The sequence below is a fragment of the Petaurus breviceps genome, unplaced genomic scaffold (genome assembly GCF_028583685.1).
Source record: "Petaurus breviceps papuanus isolate PSGF00001 unplaced genomic scaffold, PetGlider_PUasm1.0 90681, whole genome shotgun sequence".
Taxonomy (NCBI): domain Eukaryota; kingdom Metazoa; phylum Chordata; class Mammalia; order Diprotodontia; family Petauridae; genus Petaurus; species Petaurus breviceps.
In genome coordinates this window covers 283,890-302,261 of record NW_027187307.1, presented here as the reverse complement: position 1 = coordinate 302,261, position 18,372 = coordinate 283,890, and the positions used below count along the sequence as shown (strand labels likewise).

General features: G+C 49.7%; 1 protein-coding gene across 4 annotated transcripts in view; it reads left to right on the top strand.

Annotated features, from left to right (window-relative positions):
• DCX (doublecortin) overlaps positions 1–18,365 on the top strand; it is a 46,622-nt gene extending 28,257 nt beyond the window's left edge. For 3 of the 4 annotated variants that reach the window (XM_069065199.1, XM_069065200.1, XM_069065201.1), the window contains exons 4-7: positions 6,228–6,330; positions 7,577–7,714; positions 14,976–15,070; positions 18,160–18,365. In XM_069065199.1, coding sequence (XP_068921300.1) covers positions 6,228–6,330; positions 7,577–7,714; positions 14,976–15,070; positions 18,160–18,216 — 393 coding nt within the window. In that variant the 3' untranslated portion in view covers positions 18,217–18,365. The remainder of the gene's footprint in view (positions 1–6,227; positions 6,331–7,576; positions 7,715–14,975; positions 15,071–18,159) is intronic. The other variant, XM_069065202.1, reaches the window with a different exon arrangement.
• The last annotated feature ends 7 nt before the right edge of the window (positions 18,366–18,372 follow it).

Here is an 18,372-nt window from a genome sequence, read left to right as displayed (position 1 = left end):
TGTGTTGTGTATACATTTGTGTTGGTGTGCATGTGTGTACATGTGTGCGTGTGCATGTGCGTGTGTGTGCCTGTGGAATATCGGAGATCAGGGCTTTCAGGGTCTTGCATCCGCAGCGCTCCCCACGCCCCGCGTGCGGCCCAGTGCACTGTCTTTGCCTTTCTTTGTATCCCAGTACTCAGCATTTTCCTAGACATATTAGGAGGCATATAATGATTGACTGGTCCAAGCCCCTCATGTTACATTTTTTAAATGTTTTAAATTTATTATTATTATTGTTATTTTGCCTTTGGGGGAGGCAATTGGGGTTAAGTGACTTGCCCAAGGTCACACGGCTAGTTTTTGTGTTAAGTGTCTAAGGCGGGATTTGAACTCAGATCCTCCTGACTCCAGGGCCAGTGCTCTATTCATTGCATCACCTAGCTGCCCCCCCTCATTTTACATAGGAGAAAATTGAGGCCCAGAGAGGAAATGACTTGTCTAAGGTTCCCTGGGTAGAAGTAGCAAAGTTGGGAATCACCCCCAGGTGCCCTGCCTACTTTCCCATGCTGGTGCTCTGAGAGGGCTCTAGCTGAAGGTCTTGGCAGAGCTGGCTTTTCCAAGTGGCTGGGGAGCCCACTAAGGGTTTCCCAAAGAGGCCAGCACATCCCAGAAGCAGGATTCAGAGCCTAGCAGACAATGGCTCTAGCATGCTAGGTCGTGGGAGTTCTGGCCAGACAGAGACCAGCGCTAAACGGCAAGTACGGCTTTGGGACTGGAGACAGGCTAAGGGTTAGAAACCCCATCATTGCCCACACATCAGCTGGGGGCAGGCCAGAGGCCAGGGTATCTAAGGGTACAGGTGGTTGGAAGGTCAGCCAACACCAGTCATGCCTGTCATCCCATTTAGCTGGAGCATAGACTGGGAAAGGAAATAGTGGGAGAAAAGGCTGGAAAGATTGTTTGGATCCTAAATACCAGGTCCAAGTGAGAGGCTGAGCTTCCAGGGCTGAGGAGATGGCATCTCACTGTCTTCTGCTTCATCAGGCCACATCTGCAGTATTAGGCTCAGATCTGGGGGCCACATGTGGAGAAGCTGGAGAATGTGTGGGCAGCACAAGCAGCAGGGCTGGATGAAGGAATGATGGATCTGTGGCCTAGAGAGAAGCAGACTCAGGGAGAACAGAACTGTCTTCAGGCTGCTGGCTGGGGGGCACAGGAGCCCCACTTCAGTCCCTTGGCTCTGGCACTGGATAGCTTGGACCCTTCCCCTCCCTGGCCCTCATGTTCCCCCTCTGTAAAATTAAGTGACTGGACTAGATTCCTCTAGGGCTCCTTCCAGCTTGAAATCCTGAAATCCTAGGGATTCATTCTCCAAATGTCTGAGGCAGTCATTTAGAAATGGCCTGATCCAGTGCCCGAGACAAAGGCTGCAGGATATATCACTTAATGGTTGAGAAGAGGGTAGAATAGCTGGGGTTTTTCATCTTAGAGAAGGCCTTTGCTTGTGAGCCACAGCTAAGCCAGGGGGCTAGAGGAAAGTCCCTTTATAATTTAGTTGACATATGGTCAAAGAAATAGTATTTCCCATTTATGCCAGAACCTTACGGTGGCAGATGTGACAGCCAAAAGAGAACAGAAAACGAACTCCTGTGGCCCAACCTAGACCACATGCCAGCCCCTGATCATTGGGCAGGAAGAGGCCCCAGAGGTCATGTGTGTACCCCAAAAGGGTACACAGGGCTCATGTGTAGGCTAACATATATTCTAACAGGGATCCCTTCTTTAACATCCCGGTCAGGGGTGGGGGATGTCCAGCCTCCTTGAGGACAGCCAGTGATGGGGGACTCACCCCCTCCCAAGGCACCTAATTCTATTCTGCATAGCTCTGGTTGCTGGGAAGTTCCCCTCATGTGGAGCCCAAGTATATGTCTGGAAAACCCATTTTCATTCCCTTTGGCCCTTGTGCCTAAGAGGGGAGGGGAGGGGAGGAGGGAAGCAAGCAAAACCAGCCTACTCCCTCTCCCCATGACAATCCTTCATGTATTGGAGGACAGTGGTGATGTACACACACACACACACTAATTGTCTTCAGATATTTGCAGGACTATGATGGGGGAAAGGGATTAACCCTTCTCTGTTTGACCCAATGGACTAAGCGCAATAGCAGTCAGAATGGTAATGTGGCAGCAGAGCTTTCCTGGGCTGCATCAGGAGAGGTCAAGTGCTGAGAAGATGTTAGGGGATGATCCCACTGTCCTCTGGCCTGGCCAGACCTCATCTGGAGTGTTGGCAGGCCTGAGCACACTTGAGGAAGGATATTGACAGTCTAGAGTGTATCACAAAGAAGGCAGTTGGACTGAGAGAGCCCTGGAGAACATGGGACACCAAGAGCAGTTGGAGGAACTGGGCATATTTAGCCTGGAGAAGGGAGACTAAGAAGGGGTGTGAGAGCTCTCAGAAAGGCTGGCATGTGCAAGAGGGACGAGGCTTGTTCTCTCTGGCCTCGAAGGGCAGGACTCAGAACAGGGAGTGGCATTTGCAGAGGGGCTGATTTCAACTTCTAAATAAGGAAAAGCTTGCTACAAATTCAAGTGGAATGGGCTGCCTTGGGAGGAGAGGACACCCCCTTACTGGAAGGCTATAGGAAGAGAGGGGATGCCCACATGCCAACTGGCTTGTTAAACTCATTCCCTGGGCTGTCACCCCAACACACATGAGTATGTCTGCTCCCTCCAGTCCTTCCCCCAAGCTACCAGTCCTCTGGCAAGAGGAGGGAAGGAGGGGAAAGGGCAAAGGGACCACTGGGGCATTGTCGTCACCATTGCCACTGGGATAACCACTGCTGCCAGTAAATCCAGTGAGACAGAGGTTCAAGCATCTACCGTGAGTATGAGGGGAGGGGAGAAGAGACAAGAAGTCTGTAATATCTTGTCCAAGTTGGAGAAACTGAGGGTGAGAGCTTGAGTGATTTACATGGATGGTAACGGGCCAGGCCTCGAAGCCAGGTTTTCTGACTCAAGATCAAAGGCTCTCTCCATGCCAGATTTCCCTCATAGTGGAGTCCAGAGGAGCCTAGGGCAGTGTACATCTAGCCCTCCTAAGATTCTGTGGGAGCCACCCGAGCATGCAGCTCTCCCTGATCCCTAGCTAAGTAGCCTGGAATGGAGACATTGAAGGTTTGAGCTGGAAAGGACTTTTGAGATTCCCTAGCCTAATTATCTCATTTTACAGAGAGGTAAACTGAGGCCTAGAGAAGAGAAAGGACTTGTTCAAAGTCCCACAGCAACCAGCTACCTCTAACTACCCAATAGCCACAAGAGGCAACAAACCACAATGGGTGTGAATGGTTCCCACTCCAGGTGGCCATGTTGCACACAGGTCAGGGTTGCACATGACTCATGGCCAATCTTAAAGACCAGTGATGTCAGGGGAACCAGTAGAGTTTCTTCTCCCTCCCTGCCCCCAGGCCTTGTCATGACCCAGGCTGTCCCCGAGGGCCAGGCAGAGCCTGGGGAGCTGCTCCTACCGTGTTTCCCCGATAATAAGACACTGTCTTATTAATTTTTTGGACAGAAAAACACCAGAGGGCTTATTTTCAGGGGAGGGCTTATTTTAATGAACATTGACAGCAATTTTAATAAACAGGTAAATGTGAACAAAAAAATCTACCTTTATTCAATAAGCAAATCACTGGGGAAGAACAGGATGACGCGCTCACTGCTGCAGCTCTGATTGGATGCAGCTCGGAGCGCGGCGTGCGTTTCACGGGGGGGGAGGAAGGGTGCATACAGAGGGTACTGTAATGTAGCATGTAGTGCAGGGGATCACCTTCACTACAGTAGCAATCTCAATAGGGCTTATTTTCGGGGGAGGGCTTATTTTAGAGGAATCTTACACAGTAAGGGGAGGGCTTATTTTCGGGATAGGTCTTATTATCGGGGAAACACGGTAGCTTCCAAGCCTGTGGTAAAGCTACCTCTGAAGCTCTTTGCAACAGCAAGAGAGTATTTTCTCTCTAGTCTTTGGGGAGCCAGATTTGCCTGCCCTGTCCTGTCCATCCCCAGCTGCCATCATACCTGTAGAAGCTGCTTCTCTGTGACCACAAACACACAAATACACGCACATGTATGCCCACACACACGTGCACACACCCTCACACACATGCACACAGAGACACACACGTGTGCACACCTATACACACATGCATGCACACACAAATACACACAGACACACGTGTACACATACACCCGTTCACACACGCACACCCTCACACACATATGCACACATGCATACACACATACACACACACCTGCCATCTTTGCCCTCGGGACCCAAGCAGAACAAGGCTATCCCCTCTTCCATATGGCCAGGACCCATGCCCCCTCCTCCACACTTCCCTTTTTTCTGGGATCACCCAGGATTTCCAAGTACTTTGGCAGTCCTCACATGGGATTGTTTGCCATCATCTTGATGACTTTCCTCTGGATGCTTTCAAGTTTGTTGCTGCCCTTCCTCCAAGCTGGCCCCCAGAACTGGCCACAATGCTGGGTCCAGATTGCTTTGCAGATGATAGCCACATGCTCAGATTTGCTCAGCACTGCCGTGTTTTTGGACCGCCATATTGCAGGGTTGACTTACACTGAGCTTGTGGTCTAGATCTTTCACTGGCTCCGGAGCACAGCAGGCCCCATGTTAGATTAAACACATTGTTGTGGTGGTAATTGTTGTTGTTGGGGTTTTTTTTTTGCTTTTTGGAGGGGGGAAGGCAGGGCAATTGGGGTTAAGTGACTTGCCCAGGGTCACACGGCTAGTAAAGTGTTAAGTGTCTGAGATCAGATTTGAACTCAGGTCCTCCTGACTCCAGGGCCAGTGCTCTATTCACTGCACCCCCTAGCCACCCCATGGTTGTCGTTAATGTTAGGATATAGAGCAAAGGACATTGGATGGGGAGCCAAGAGACCCTTTGAGTCTTGTTTCCTCTGCTTACTCAGGCAAGTCCCTGCCACTGTCTTGGCTTCAGCTTCCTCCTTGGTGATATAAGGCTTGTGCTCCTAATCCAGCCCTATCTCTCTCATGGGTCTATGAGGAGGAGGAAAGAAGAGAATGGATGTAAATATATTTCATAGACTGAAATGTTTTGCAAACAATCACATATTCTCTATGCAAGGGTCAAGGGTTCCTGGGGAGACGGAGCCTCGTCAGGATGAGGGACAACTTTACTAGGCATTAATTTGGGAGTCCTGGGAACCGTGGGGTCTTAAGCCTGTGGTATTAGTGTGATCTTTTCCCACCTGCTCTCCTGCACTGGAATCCTTCTGTGTGGTCGCCACTGCAGTGAGCAGCCTCCAGAATCAACGCAAAGGCAACGTGGAAAGAATTGGAAAGTATTCTGGGCATGGAGTCAGCAGAACTGTATTCGAATTCCTGCTCTGCCACCTGCTACCTATGTTGAGCCAGTCTCTGACCCCTCTGGACCACAGTTTCCCCCTCTGTAAATAAAGGGGAGTGACCTCTTAGACTCCTGAGTATGAGAATTATTATCTCCACTGGACAGATAAGGAAACTGAGGCTCAGAGGGAGCAAGTAATTTGCCCAGGGTCTGACACCTAGAAAAGTGATTAGCTGCTAATAATCCCCTTGCTCACATTTCCTTATGTTTTCTTCATATATATTTCATATTTACTTCTATGTTTCTGCCAAGAGGGGGCAGAGATTGCTTCATTTGTTGGCTTTACTTCCCCAGAATTAGCACAGTGCCAGACACTTGGGGGGGGGTACTTAGTAAATGGGTGTTTCTTGATCGGTTGGCTAACTGAGAATCCGGAAGGCAACCAGCACTATGAGGGGCCTCAAGTGCTCGCCATATGAGGAGCACATGAAGGAAAATGGAAGACTTGGGGGAGGGACACGCCACCTTGTGGAAGAGGAGGAATTCACTTATTCTGTTAGGTCTGAGAACAGTGGAGGGAGAGTCCAGAGAGGCGAATTTAGGCTGTGACTGACCATAGGAGCTGCCCCAAAGTGGGATGGGATGATTCGGGAAGCGGTGGGCTCCCCTCTGTGGGGGTCCTCAAACACAGGCTAGATGGCCACTTGTCAGTCATGTTGGACTCGCTGGCCTCTGGGATCTTAAAAATTCCAATTCCGTATTATCTGTGAGCTAAAGGACTCAGGGAAGATTACCATGGGCATCCCAGGTGTCTCACCAACAGAACTGCCAACAAATGTGTCTGCTTTCTCTACAGGTGACCTGTCTCCACGATTTCTTTGGTGATGATGATGTATTTATTGCCTGTGGTCCTGAAAAATTCCGCTATGCCCAGGATGACTTTTCCCTGGATGAGAATGGTGAGCATGGACAGCCCCTATGGCTTGTCGTCCTTGTCATGACTTTGTTTCTCCCTTTGCCCCTTGAGATTTCCATGGGTTCACTTGAGTGGCTTTGAAAGGATGCTGGGCAAGGGGGCAGAAGGACATAAAGCTGATGGTTAACCCATCTTCCCTTCCCTGAGATTGATATAGTTCTCCCCCACCCTGCCTAGTCATTGCCATCAGCAGTGCCAACCTGAGGCACCTAGCCCTGCAACCTTCCCTCCGTGCCATTCCCCTCACTCTGTACCTAACCACCAGGACTAGTCCATGGCCAGTTCTCTCAGGATGGTTATGGACCAGTCTCCTCTTTCCTAATTTCAACCAAGTAAAGGGACTCTGGGCTTCCTAGGGAGCTGTAAGGAAGGAAGCCAAGCCTAAAAATGACTTAGAAGGATCATAGAAGCACAAAGTTAGAAATGGCATGGACCTCAGAGGCCATCTAGTCAAACCCCCTCCTTTTACAGAAGAGACCCTCAGGCCCAGAGAGAAGTGCTTAGCCAAGGTCATGCAGTTGGTAAGTGATAGAGCTAGGATTCAAACCTAAGCCATAGGACACCAGACACTCACTCTTGGGAAGCATAGGGAAGACACCAGAACAGCAATGGGCAGGCAAGGCCCAAATCACCTTCCCACTGCCCACATCAGTCTCCACCAAGCCCAGATTTGTGCCTTTCTATACTGAGGCCCTTCAGCCCTTCCCAGCAGTATAACCTGGGGCAAGTAATTTCTCTTTTCTAGGCTTCAGCTCCCTGATCCACAAATAGGGGGCTAGACTCCATGGGCTCTATGGTCCTTGACAACTCCATATCCTCTGGACTGTTCTATGATAACAAGCCATGCACTCATGCTGATTTCTCAAATACTAGTTCAGACCAAGCCCCTGCCCTTTGGTCTCTCTCCCAGCTGCAGAGTTGGAAGTTATCATAATCAAAGTCAGTGATAATGAACAAGAAGAAGGGCATTTCTTGAACACTAAGCTTTGCAGAGAAGTTTCCCTGTTACCTTTTTGGATCTCTTTTGAATTTCCATGGTTGCCCTTAGCAGCGCCCTATGGGACAGTGGAAATAATGCTGCATTTGGAGTCAGAGAACCTGCCGCTTCCTACCTGTGATACTGGACAAGTCCCTTATCATGTCTAGGTTTGGGTGAGGGGCTGCAATGGAGTCGTAGAATGGGGCCTCTTCCACATTGGACCCCACTGACTTGGCTGCTTTCCTCCCAGAGTGCCGAGTCATGAAGGGGGCCCCTCCTGCCACCACTGGCACCAAGTCGTCTCCCAAGACTCAGAAAAGCTCAGCAAAAAGTCCTGGCCCCGTGCGCAGGAGCAAGTCTCCAGCTGACTCAGGTAACGACCAAGATGGTAAGTGATTTTTCTATAGCTGTGCATGTTGACTCTGCCCACAGAGGATTACCTTCTGCATGCTGAAGGGGGCATTGCCACTGGACACCAGATGTGCCACCATGGTGCCAAACCAAGTACACAACACAGTGGCAAAACTCATTAAATATACTGGCCCCACAACAGGCCATGGCCCCACCACTCCATTCAGGTGGGTGCTTTGATGTAGCCACTCAGGAAATCCAGCCCTTTCATTGTCACCACAATTACCATCAGCACCACCATCTAATTATTAAGCACCTAAGGACAGGGCTTGGTGTTCAGTAGGCATCCTGTGAATGTTTGAACAAAGGAGTAGATGTGCTTAGCTAAGGAGCCCGCCAACCAACTAAACCATGCGTGCAAACTCTGTCGCCAGAGTTTCACATATACAAGTTTACACATGTCAATGGAAAGGTATTGGGCCATTTTCTCAGCTATGCCTTGCATATCATGACTGGATCTGAGACACCTAGATGATATGAAGCCCAGCAACAGAACGAGTATGAAATGGGTAAAGAGCCCAGCTCTGCAATGAGCCAGCTTTGTGACCTTGGGCAAGCCAACCCACTTCTCTGGGCCTCAGTTTCCCCATTCATAAAAGGAGGGGGTTGGACTAGAATCAGGGGTGGGGAACCCGCAGCCTCAAGGCCACATGCAGCCTTCTAGGTCCTTGGGTGCAGCCTCTTGACTGAGTCCAGGTTTTACTGAACAATTCCTTTTATGAAGGGGATGTGTTCTGGGAAGTTTGGATTTGGTCAAAGGGCTGCACTTGAAGACCTAGAAGACCACATGGGACCCTGAGGGCACAGCTTTCCCACACCTGGAGACATTCCCTAGGCAACTTTCAATTTCCACCAGGCCTAGATTCTCCAAACCAAAAGGGTTGGCAGTGGCCATCTGGTGCAACCCAAACCTGAATGAGAATCAGCTTATCTCCATTCACCCCACTAAGGGGTCATACAGCCTTGGATCAAAAACGTCAAGCCAAAGGCAAGCCACTCCCTCCACTTTTTGACACCTCTACTTATTAGGACATTCTGAGACAAAAAATTCATCTCTCTGCAACTTGCATCTAGTATTGTTGAATTTAATTGCTCTCCTTCTGTCCTCTGGAACCAAGAGGCATAAGGCTAATGACTCCTCCATAAAACAGCCCTACCTGTACATGAGCCACTGTCACCTCTACCCCAGGAGCAGCAGGTCTCTTCTTGTTTGGCCTAAGCGGCCCCAGTTTCTTCAACCCATCCTCATATGGTATGAACCCAAGGCCCTTCATTAGCCTGGTTGCCCTCATCTGGATTCTGGATGAGGCAAAGGGGTAATGAGCCTGTACCAGGGTAGTGGCAGTGGGAAGGGAAAGAAAGACAGAAATGTTTTGAAAGCAGAAATTGAGTGGCTAGGTAGTGCAGTGAATAGAGCACTGGCCCTGAAGTCAGGAGGACCTGAGTTCAAATCTGGCCTCAGACACTTAACACAAAAACTAGCCATGTGACCTTGGGCAAGTCAATTGCCCTACCTTCCCCCTCCAAAAAAACACAAAAAAAGAAGCAGAAATTAAACAAAGTAATTAATAGCCAAGTGGGTAAGAAGTGAGAAAAAGGGTGTTCAAGATGAGTCCAAGGTATTAAGCCTGGATGATTGGGAAAGAAATAGGTAACACAGTAAGACGTTGTATGTATTGATTTTGAGCTGATGACTGACCATTCTAGAGGAAATATTTCAATAGCAGTTAGAGATGTAGGGCTGGTACCCAAAAGAGAGGTCAGGGCTGGAGGTATGGATTTGGCCACAAAAGTAGCAAAGTGAGTGGAAAGAGAGAAGATGTGACAGATAAGGCCTGATGGTCTCCCAGAGTTGGAAGAGTAAAGTAGGCGCCACTCAATCAGAAGCTGCTGAGGGCCTCTCTCAATACTGGCCAGAGAAATGGGCTCATGTCCTAATCTTAGCCAGATGTCCGGCTATGCCCTTTGGGATGCAAGGGAGTCTCCTAAAATAATCTACGCCTCAGGGAGCATGGTCCCTACCCTAGGAGAGCTTCACCAGAGGGTCAGATCACTTCTGACCCAGAATGCCAGCCATGATAGTCCTCTGTCCTCCAAGAGACACCAATCGCTTTCCTCAGGGAAATTCATCCTTGTCAAAACAGAAACATGCTGCTGACAGAGCCTTCATTTCCCTCCCTTAGTCAAAGGATTAATAACTACTTACCCTCAGCCCATTTCAGAGAATCCATTTCAAATTAAAACTACTACCTTCAACAATGGCAGAATCTGACAACCTGTGGTTGAGTCTGCCCCAGAACCTATGATCAATTGTGGAAGGGATTGCTTCCGGCCCGCCATATCCCGTTTCCCTAATGGAAGGGTTGGAGACAGAGACAAAAGCATTTCCAGGCAGCAGCCCCAGAATGGCAGACAATGCCTGGCAACCTGCCCATCGTCACCCTAGGGCCCCCAGCTCCACCCCCAGGGTGGCCTCCGGAGTGTCTTTCTCCTGGAATCCTTTCCCAGTCTGCTTGATCTCTTACTATTCCATTCTCCCCTCCCTCGATTTACTGCCCAACCACCCAAACCTCTGAGCTGTTCTCTCATCACCACACTCAGTAGGTGTGGCTGTGACTTGTTCCCCTCTCTTCCCACACATCCCTTACTCCACCCACACACACACGTCCACTCAGTTGGCCATCTTATTGACTCTGGCCTTGGCTCCCTTTTCTCCTTTCACTCCCATGGCATTTGCTCTTCTTCTCCATGGTGCCTGGGAAGGATTTTGTGCATCCCCTTTCATCTGAACCATCACAGCACCCTCCCAAGTTGTCTCCTAGCTTCGAGGCTCTTGCCTCTTCATCATTTACAAGGCTGTCAAAATATGCACTTCTGAGTATGTCTTCAGTGGTCCCCTACTGCCTAGCAGGTAAAACATGAGTGTCTTCACCAGGTCATTGGTACTGACCACAATCTGGCTCCCACCTCCCTTTGCAGACTCTCTCCGTTTGACTCCCCCTCACAATGTGTCTGTTGTAAACCACTAGCTTAGCTCTTGACCTCTAAGCATTCACACATTCCCCCTCCATTTTTCAGAATCTTTCCCAAGAGAGTAAGGGAGGCCCCAATCCTCAGATCACAGATTTAGAGCTGGACAAGTCCTTTGAGGCTTTCTAATTCCTCCCCCTTATTTTACAGAGGAGGAAACTGAGGAATAGAAATAGCCCGGCAGGATTGCCCAGAGTCACACACCTAGTATGTGTCTTCCTGACTCAGGCCCAGGGCTCTCCCCAGTAGGCCATTCTGCCTCACCTAGATGCCCTTGAGGAACACACATTTCCAGATCTCATCCCGGAGGTTCTAACAAAAAGCTGGCAGTGAGCAAGGCCAGGATTTGTCTTCACATCCCAAGCACCTGGCACAGTGCCTGGTAACATCACGGGCATGTAATAAGCGCTTGTTGGGCTGACTCGAGCTGAACTGAATTGAGACATTAGACGCCTGAAGAACCAGGGCAGGATTGGTGAGAGCCAAACAGTCTGATTTTCACAATAGGACAGTGAACGGTGTCTACACACTCCAGGCCAGGGAGCTTAGCTTTGACTCCTGGCCAAGTCCTAAGCTGTCTTATTAATGGGACGCCTAGTGGACACCCAGAAAAGGGAGCAGGGAGTCCCCAGAGCTCTCTTGGCTTCAGGCTGAGCACCTTGCTCTTTCTGCCACAGTCACCAAGCAGGGAAATCAGAGGAATGCTGTCAATATATCTTCCCCAGATTCTAGTGAGGTATTTGGCCAGATCCCTTGGGTAGTTCTTGTGGAGAAGAGCAGGCCAGCTAGACAACAGTGCTGTTAGATGGAATGGAGCTGTCTGGACGGCCAAGCTCAGAGGCTAGCTTGACGTGAGCTTGTAAGGAGGTCTTCAGGGTGGTGCCCCAAGGATCTGTGCTCAGTTTAATCAGTGACTCACACAGAGACATAGATGACATGCTTATCAAATTTGCAAATTAAAAAAAACCTAGAAAAACAACAAGCACAAAGATCTTTCTGGGTTTAATCTAAGAAAGTGACATTTAAAAGAGAAAATTGAAAAGTCCTACACTTGGGTTCAAAAATGCTGGTTGGGGTAGGTAGGGCTAGACAGAGTTTCAGTTGAAGAAAGATCTGGGGGTCTTAGTAGCCCACAAGCTCAGTGTGAGTCAACAAATGACAATTGGAAGTTTAGGCCACATTAAACAACGACCAGTGTCCAAACAGTGAGAGGCGGTAGTCCTACTGGTACCCTAGGGGCTTGGGCTCCATTCTGGGAACCACTGGCTTTTATTTCCTCCAGAGGAGCAGTGGTTGCCTGGCCCCTTCCTCTCCAGGCATTGGCCATGCTCAGCCAGGCAGCTCCTCAGATAGCTCTCATAGTACTGGGCACAGAGAAGCTGCCAGAGCTTTTGTATTGGCAGAGTCTTAGACCTCACCTTGCCATCAGTCAAATAAACCAACAAGCAAGCATCCATTGCACCCAATCCCAGAATGCACATGGGTATCCAGGTCTGGACACCACAGTTTGAAGACAATGATAAGCTGGACCAAGGCTGCCTCCCTCTGGATGCTCTCTAAGGTAGTAAAGGACCTAGAGGTCATGATAAAGAGAGATCAGTGAAAGGATGTTTGTCCCAGAGAAGAGAAGGCTTGGGGGAACAGGGGAACTGAGTTCAAATACTCGAAGGGCCATCATGTGGCCTCAAGGGAATAGACTTGTTCTGTTTCAGCTCAGAGGAGAGAAGCAGAGAGGGAGCCTGCAAAAAGCCACGGGCTCTTCGATGGCAGGAGCCATTCGCTGACAATGAGAGGAGGCCTCCAGGCCCAGGCTGGCAGGGCCATTTGCACAGGGCCAGTTCTGAGGCAGCTCTGGGCTCTGGCCCATCCCATGACTCAGGAAGCCTCGGCATCACAGCAGCCTCCCAAGTTGTCTCCCATAAGAGCTCTAGGGTTCTACTCAGGTGTCCCCACCCAGGGCTCCCCTCTGCTTCTGGCTCAGTGCACTGACTGGGAGACTACCAGGAAGATGTGTTGCTTCTGCAGCTTTCTCATAGCCTCTTCAAGATTCTCAAAGCCAGAGACGTGTCCTCATGTGAGACGCATGCAGGAACCCTAAAGATGTCTCCTCTGGGCCAGCTCCCAGTCTATGGGGCCACCAAGAAGGCTAGACAGGTTACTCTAGGATCCTGGGATCTTTGTGTGGGATAGGCCTCTCACCTAGGCTTAAAGAGACCCTGGAACTATCCCTGGGAGGTGATTGGGGGGTGTCACATGATCAGCACAGCTCTTAAGGAAAATCACTCCAGCAGCAGCCATGTGTGGGATGGACATAGTGGGGACAGACTGGAGGCAGGGAGGAGGTGAAAGACAGTGAGGGCCTGAACTAGGGGGGAGCTGGGGGAGTGAACTGAAGGCTTCAGACTGGGAGACCTTGGGATTTTTCTTCTGTGTGAGTATACCCTCCACTGAAGCAGGTCTCAACCTTTCTACAACTTGGTAGAAGGTCCCAAGAGGGGCTGTGGCCCAAGAACTCAACATTCACTCAATAAACAAGCATTCATTAAGTGCCAGACACTGTTCTGGGTGCTGGGGGTATGAAGGCAAAGTAAAACGATCTCTGCCCTCAAGGAGCATACTTTGTAACATCAGAGACAACGTGTACATATGCCGGTATACCTAGCGCCCATACAAAGTGACCGAGAGTGGGGTAAAGCACTGGAAGCTAGGGATGAGGGGGGGCAGGGGGGGGCTGCTGAAGAAAGAAGGTAGGAACTTAGCTGAGCCCTGAAAGAAACCAGGAGAGCTAGGAGATCAAGTGAAGAGGAATGGCATGAAAGGCAGGGGGTACAGTTGGTGCAAAGGCATGGGGAGGGGAAATGGAGGGTCATGTGTGAGGAAAAGCCAATTTGGGGACAAGGAGGGGGAAGCATCATGTAAGCAGACTGGAAATGTAGGGTGGAATCAGGTTATAAAAAACTTTAAATGCCAAAGTATATATGATCCCAAAGGAAGCAGTGGTGAGCCACTGTGGTTTCTTGAGGACGACAGTGACATGATGAGGCATGAACTTTAGGAGAATCACTTTGGTGACTGTGTAGATGATAGAGTAGAGCGAGAAGAGACTTGAGGGTGAGAGACAATGAAGGCCTGATCTAAGGTAGTATTGGAGAGAAGGGGCCTGACTGGAGATATGTAGATGGAGAAATGGGTGAGATATGGCAAGTCATTGGATATGTGGGCTAAAGGAGAGGGAAGAGTCCAGGCCAGGGCCAGGGCCGGGAAGCCAGGAGCCTGGAAGATGGTGGGGCCTGTGACGTGGAGGGGGATGAGTGTCAATATCGGACAGGAAGATGGGGATGACGGCCTCCAGCCTGTTCCTACATCTCTGCTCAGGCCCTCTATTTCACAAGCTTATTGTTTCATAATTTGCCAATTTACTCTCTGATGTTAGTTTTGCGTTATTATTAATGATCACTTATATTTACTTGCAAAATCCTTCACAGTTACAAGGCCCTTTTCATTCATTATCCCAGTTTCTGCTGACAACCACCAAGTGATGGGACAGGGAGGGAGGCTTAGAGAGGGTCAGTGTTCAGTCCCCAGGCCCCACAGCAAGGCAGCAGCTAAGCTGACACCAGAAGAATTTCTGGCCCATAGATCCCTTCCCTCAGTCACGGAAGCTGTTGCTGTTATTTCCCCAAACACTGTGCCTCCTCCAAAGTGAAAGGCCCAATCGTTCCAAGCCCCAACCAGTTGGTAACATCTCTGGGACCTCCCAGCAGGAACACTCCCTTCTCCTGGCAGCCCCACTCTTTTCCTGAGAAAGGGAGAAGAGGCTGCTTCCTGCTCTCCCCTTTTCATGAGCACAGGAGTCCTGTACCCTATCACTGCCCATCTGCCTTCCATGATCTGGGTGGGGAATAGGTGGGGCTTGGTCAACTTGGTCAACTGATACAAACCTGTGTTATAATAGGAAAGGGGTGGGAGGGAGTAGGGGGGTCTTGACTCTGATTATCACAGGTACTGTCTGACCCCCTCATGGGATCCTGCCCAGTCACTCTATGGACAATGGCTTGAACTGCCTGTGGGGGAAGGGAGGGCCTTCCGTGTGATTGACTTCTGGGACCTGCTCTGGGACTCGGGGCGGTGGGGTCACAAGCACAGAGAAGTCCTGGTACTTGCAATGCTACTGACTTTGGCCTGCCTTTTCTGTTCTCTTGGGACAGCCAACGGGACATCTAGCAGCCAGCTGTCCACCCCCAAGTCAAAGCAGTCGCCAATCTCGACCCCCACCAGCCCTGGGAGCCTCCGGAAGCACAAGGTATTATGTCTCTTATACCTTACTAAACCCCTTTCTGCTTTATTTACCTGGCTAGGTGGGAATGGCGTTCCCATTCCATCTCAACGACACCAATACCACATGGCCTTCTCATCTGTCTCAACAGCTTTTGGGCCGGGCCCAGGAACTCCAGCAGGCACCACAGCCACCCACTTGCTCTGATTGGTTCTTTGGGCCTCTGGCCACCAGTTGCTTTCCAATTATGAGCCAAAGGAAGGGAGCTGTTGGCCCCTGGCCCAGAGACCTGCTCTGGCCGGGGGTGGGTGGTCTCAGGCAAGTAGAAAACAAAGGTGAAGAAACACGAATTGTCAACGACCATCAGGAAAAAAGTGTTCCAAAGTATGAATGAACAGAGAATGGCAAGCAGAAATACTCCTGAGGTATCACCATGTGAACATCAAAGTCGCAAAGAAAAAAATGGGAAAACTCGTTGTGAGAGGGGCTGTGGGAAGGAAGGCAGGGGCACTGAGTGAGTGCCAGTGAAGCTGGTTGAATCAGTTCAACCATTCTGGAAAACGATTAGGAATTGTTATGTGAGAAAAGAGTTATTCTTTGTAACTTTGATCTAGAGATCGCACTCCTGGAGCTATATCCCAAAGGTTATTGAAGCAATGAAAGATCCCTATGTACAAAGAGATTTCTAGCATCACAGTCTGTGATAATAGAAAGCTGGGAACAAAATCTGTGCGCAACATAGTTTGCTAATGGCTTAACAAATTGTGGGAGACAAATGGAATGAAATCTTGCAACACTGTAAGGAATTATGAGCAATGAAGGGTTCAGAGAAATCGGGGAAGCCTTGTATGCAGGGAAGTAGGGTAAAGGAGGTGAAGGCCAAAGAACAATATGTAAAATAAATACAACAGGGAAATGAGGGCTGATGTCTCCTAGACACAAATCCTTCCTTGCTGGTAACAAGTGGAAAACTCCCTAGATAGACAGTGATAGTGCCTTGGCAGCTACAGTTGTGCTCAGATGCTTTGGCTTAACTCTTTGCTGTTTGTTGGGAAGTATCAGTTGTTTCCAAACAAAAGACAGCAGTGAGCTTTAAAGAAATTTGAAAAGAAGTCCTAGCACCCCCTGACTTCCACTGGTTGCCTTGGGAACCCTTAGCATAGGCCTTCCTGCCCTGGACCAGGTGTGCAGGTGATGTTCGCCCTGGTTTCCTCAATCTGGACCAGACCTGAACAGACACTGCAGAGTAGGCATTTCTAGTGATCAATGCCATTGCTGGCAAGGGCTTTTTACTGATATGTTTGGGGCAGTAATGAGCCCTTTCAATTTCTGTGACACATTGTAATAGACTCATCAGCTTGGGCCTCAGATCCAACCTTTCAAATGTAAACTTTGATTCAGTTGAGATATGGAATCTGGGGGCTTCCATGTGAATTCCACCTATAAACATATCTACAAAGGAATCCCTCAGACCACATGGCTAGAAATATGGCACCAGTCTGCAGCATAAGCAGAAATGCCTTTGTACAGAAAACTGGTGTTCAGGAGCCTTCATGGGCATTGCTTCAAAGTTGACCCACAACAAGCCCAGAAAGCAGGCTGACATGTCATCAGGCCCATCCTTATGCCCCAAAACAGCCACTCAAAAGCCCTGGGCCTGCTCAGCTTCCAGGGTATGCCTGTGCTCAGTGGCCAGCTTTTCTAGGGAGCTATCCATGCTGGCAAAGATGGCCATTCGAGCTCTATCTGGCCATCCCTGTATTAGTGAACAGGAGAGGGATGAATGGGCAAGCTCTGGAAATCATCAGAGCTTAGAACAATGGTACTTCAGAAGGAACAAGACATTGACAGGACCGAAAGAGGAATGTGACTCCTAACATTGTCCCCATAGCTTCCCCCGAATATGGGACACAGGTTGGAGGGGTAGGTCTACTCACAGCTGAGGGATGCCAAGACCCAGGGATCCATGATGCTGGCACATTTCCTGGGCACCCTGCCTTCATAAGAAAGCTCTTTTGGAAGTGTCCAACATTCCCCCCAGGAACTGGACAGAATTGCCATCTCTCCCCCCATTTATTTTTACTTAAATGCAATCAAGGAAGGAAAATGGTCACTTATCAGTCAATAACGATTTTTTCATTAATAGTCCACGTATCATTATAGAATGAGAAGGGCCCTTAGTAGCCCTTTATTTCACAGAGGTGGAAGCTAAGGCCCACTGCCCCAGAGTGATACAGCCCATACTGCATCAGTCATCACTACCCATGAAGTCCCCATCTTCATCCTGATTCTCCCCTATAGCTACCTGTCTAGAACAGAGACCAATAAGGAGGGTCATGGGTGAAGAAATCACAGCATGGAGAGGGGGAGAAAGTTGATAATGATAATGGCTAGTACTACCAGTTAGGGGGAAGGGCATCCCTTTGGAGGGCTTGAACGTATTCTATTTGTCTGGGAAGTCTTGCAGAGGAGGGCAGCCAAGATGACAAAAGATGTGAAGATGTGGCCAAATGAGGACGCTGAGCTATGTTGCTTGGGGATTAGCAGTGTTGAGTTGTGCGTAACGGCTTTCTTCCAGTATACGAAGGTTGGCATGTGGAAGGGGCCTCCATGTGGCTCCCAGTGGAGGTGAGTTTGCACAGAAGAAGATTCCAGCTCTGATGTTGGGACACACGTTCTGAGCATGACAGGCCGGCCCAGAGTGGGGCGAATCCCAGTGAAGCCTCATGGCCGCCATCGCCGTCGTCGCCATCCTCATCGCCATCTTCCCGCTGGCGCAGAGCTTGCCTCGGGTGTGCCTCTGAGGTCTCCTGCAGCTCTGAGATTCTATGATTCTGCTATAATGTGATCATAGAGTGTTAGTGCTGGGAGGAACTGGAGTGCCCCGTTACTTTACGAAGACCGAGGATGGCTAGGGAGGGCCATAGGGTCCCACAGTGTCTGCTAATCCAGTTGCCCATTTTACAGTGGAGGCAAGTGAGGCCAAGAGAAGGGAATGGGCTCCAAGGTCCCGTGGTGAGTTGAGTGGCAGAGCCCAGCACTGGGGCCTAGGCCTCTCCTAGGTTCCCACGGCTGGTGTGAAGGCAAGTTAACACTGGCTCCTTTTCTTCTTGCAGGACCTGTACCTGCCTCTGTCCTTGGACGATTCCGACTCCCTGGGAGATTCGATGTGAAGAGAAGACGATGTCCAGCGTCCAGAGGCCGACTTTCCACTTTCCTCCTGTACAGTATGGTACTTCTGCTAGAGTGTCCAATAGGGCTATTGTTGCTTTCAAGTTTCCAAAAAAGAGAGAGAGAGAGAGAGAGAGAGAGAGAGAGAGAGAGAGAGA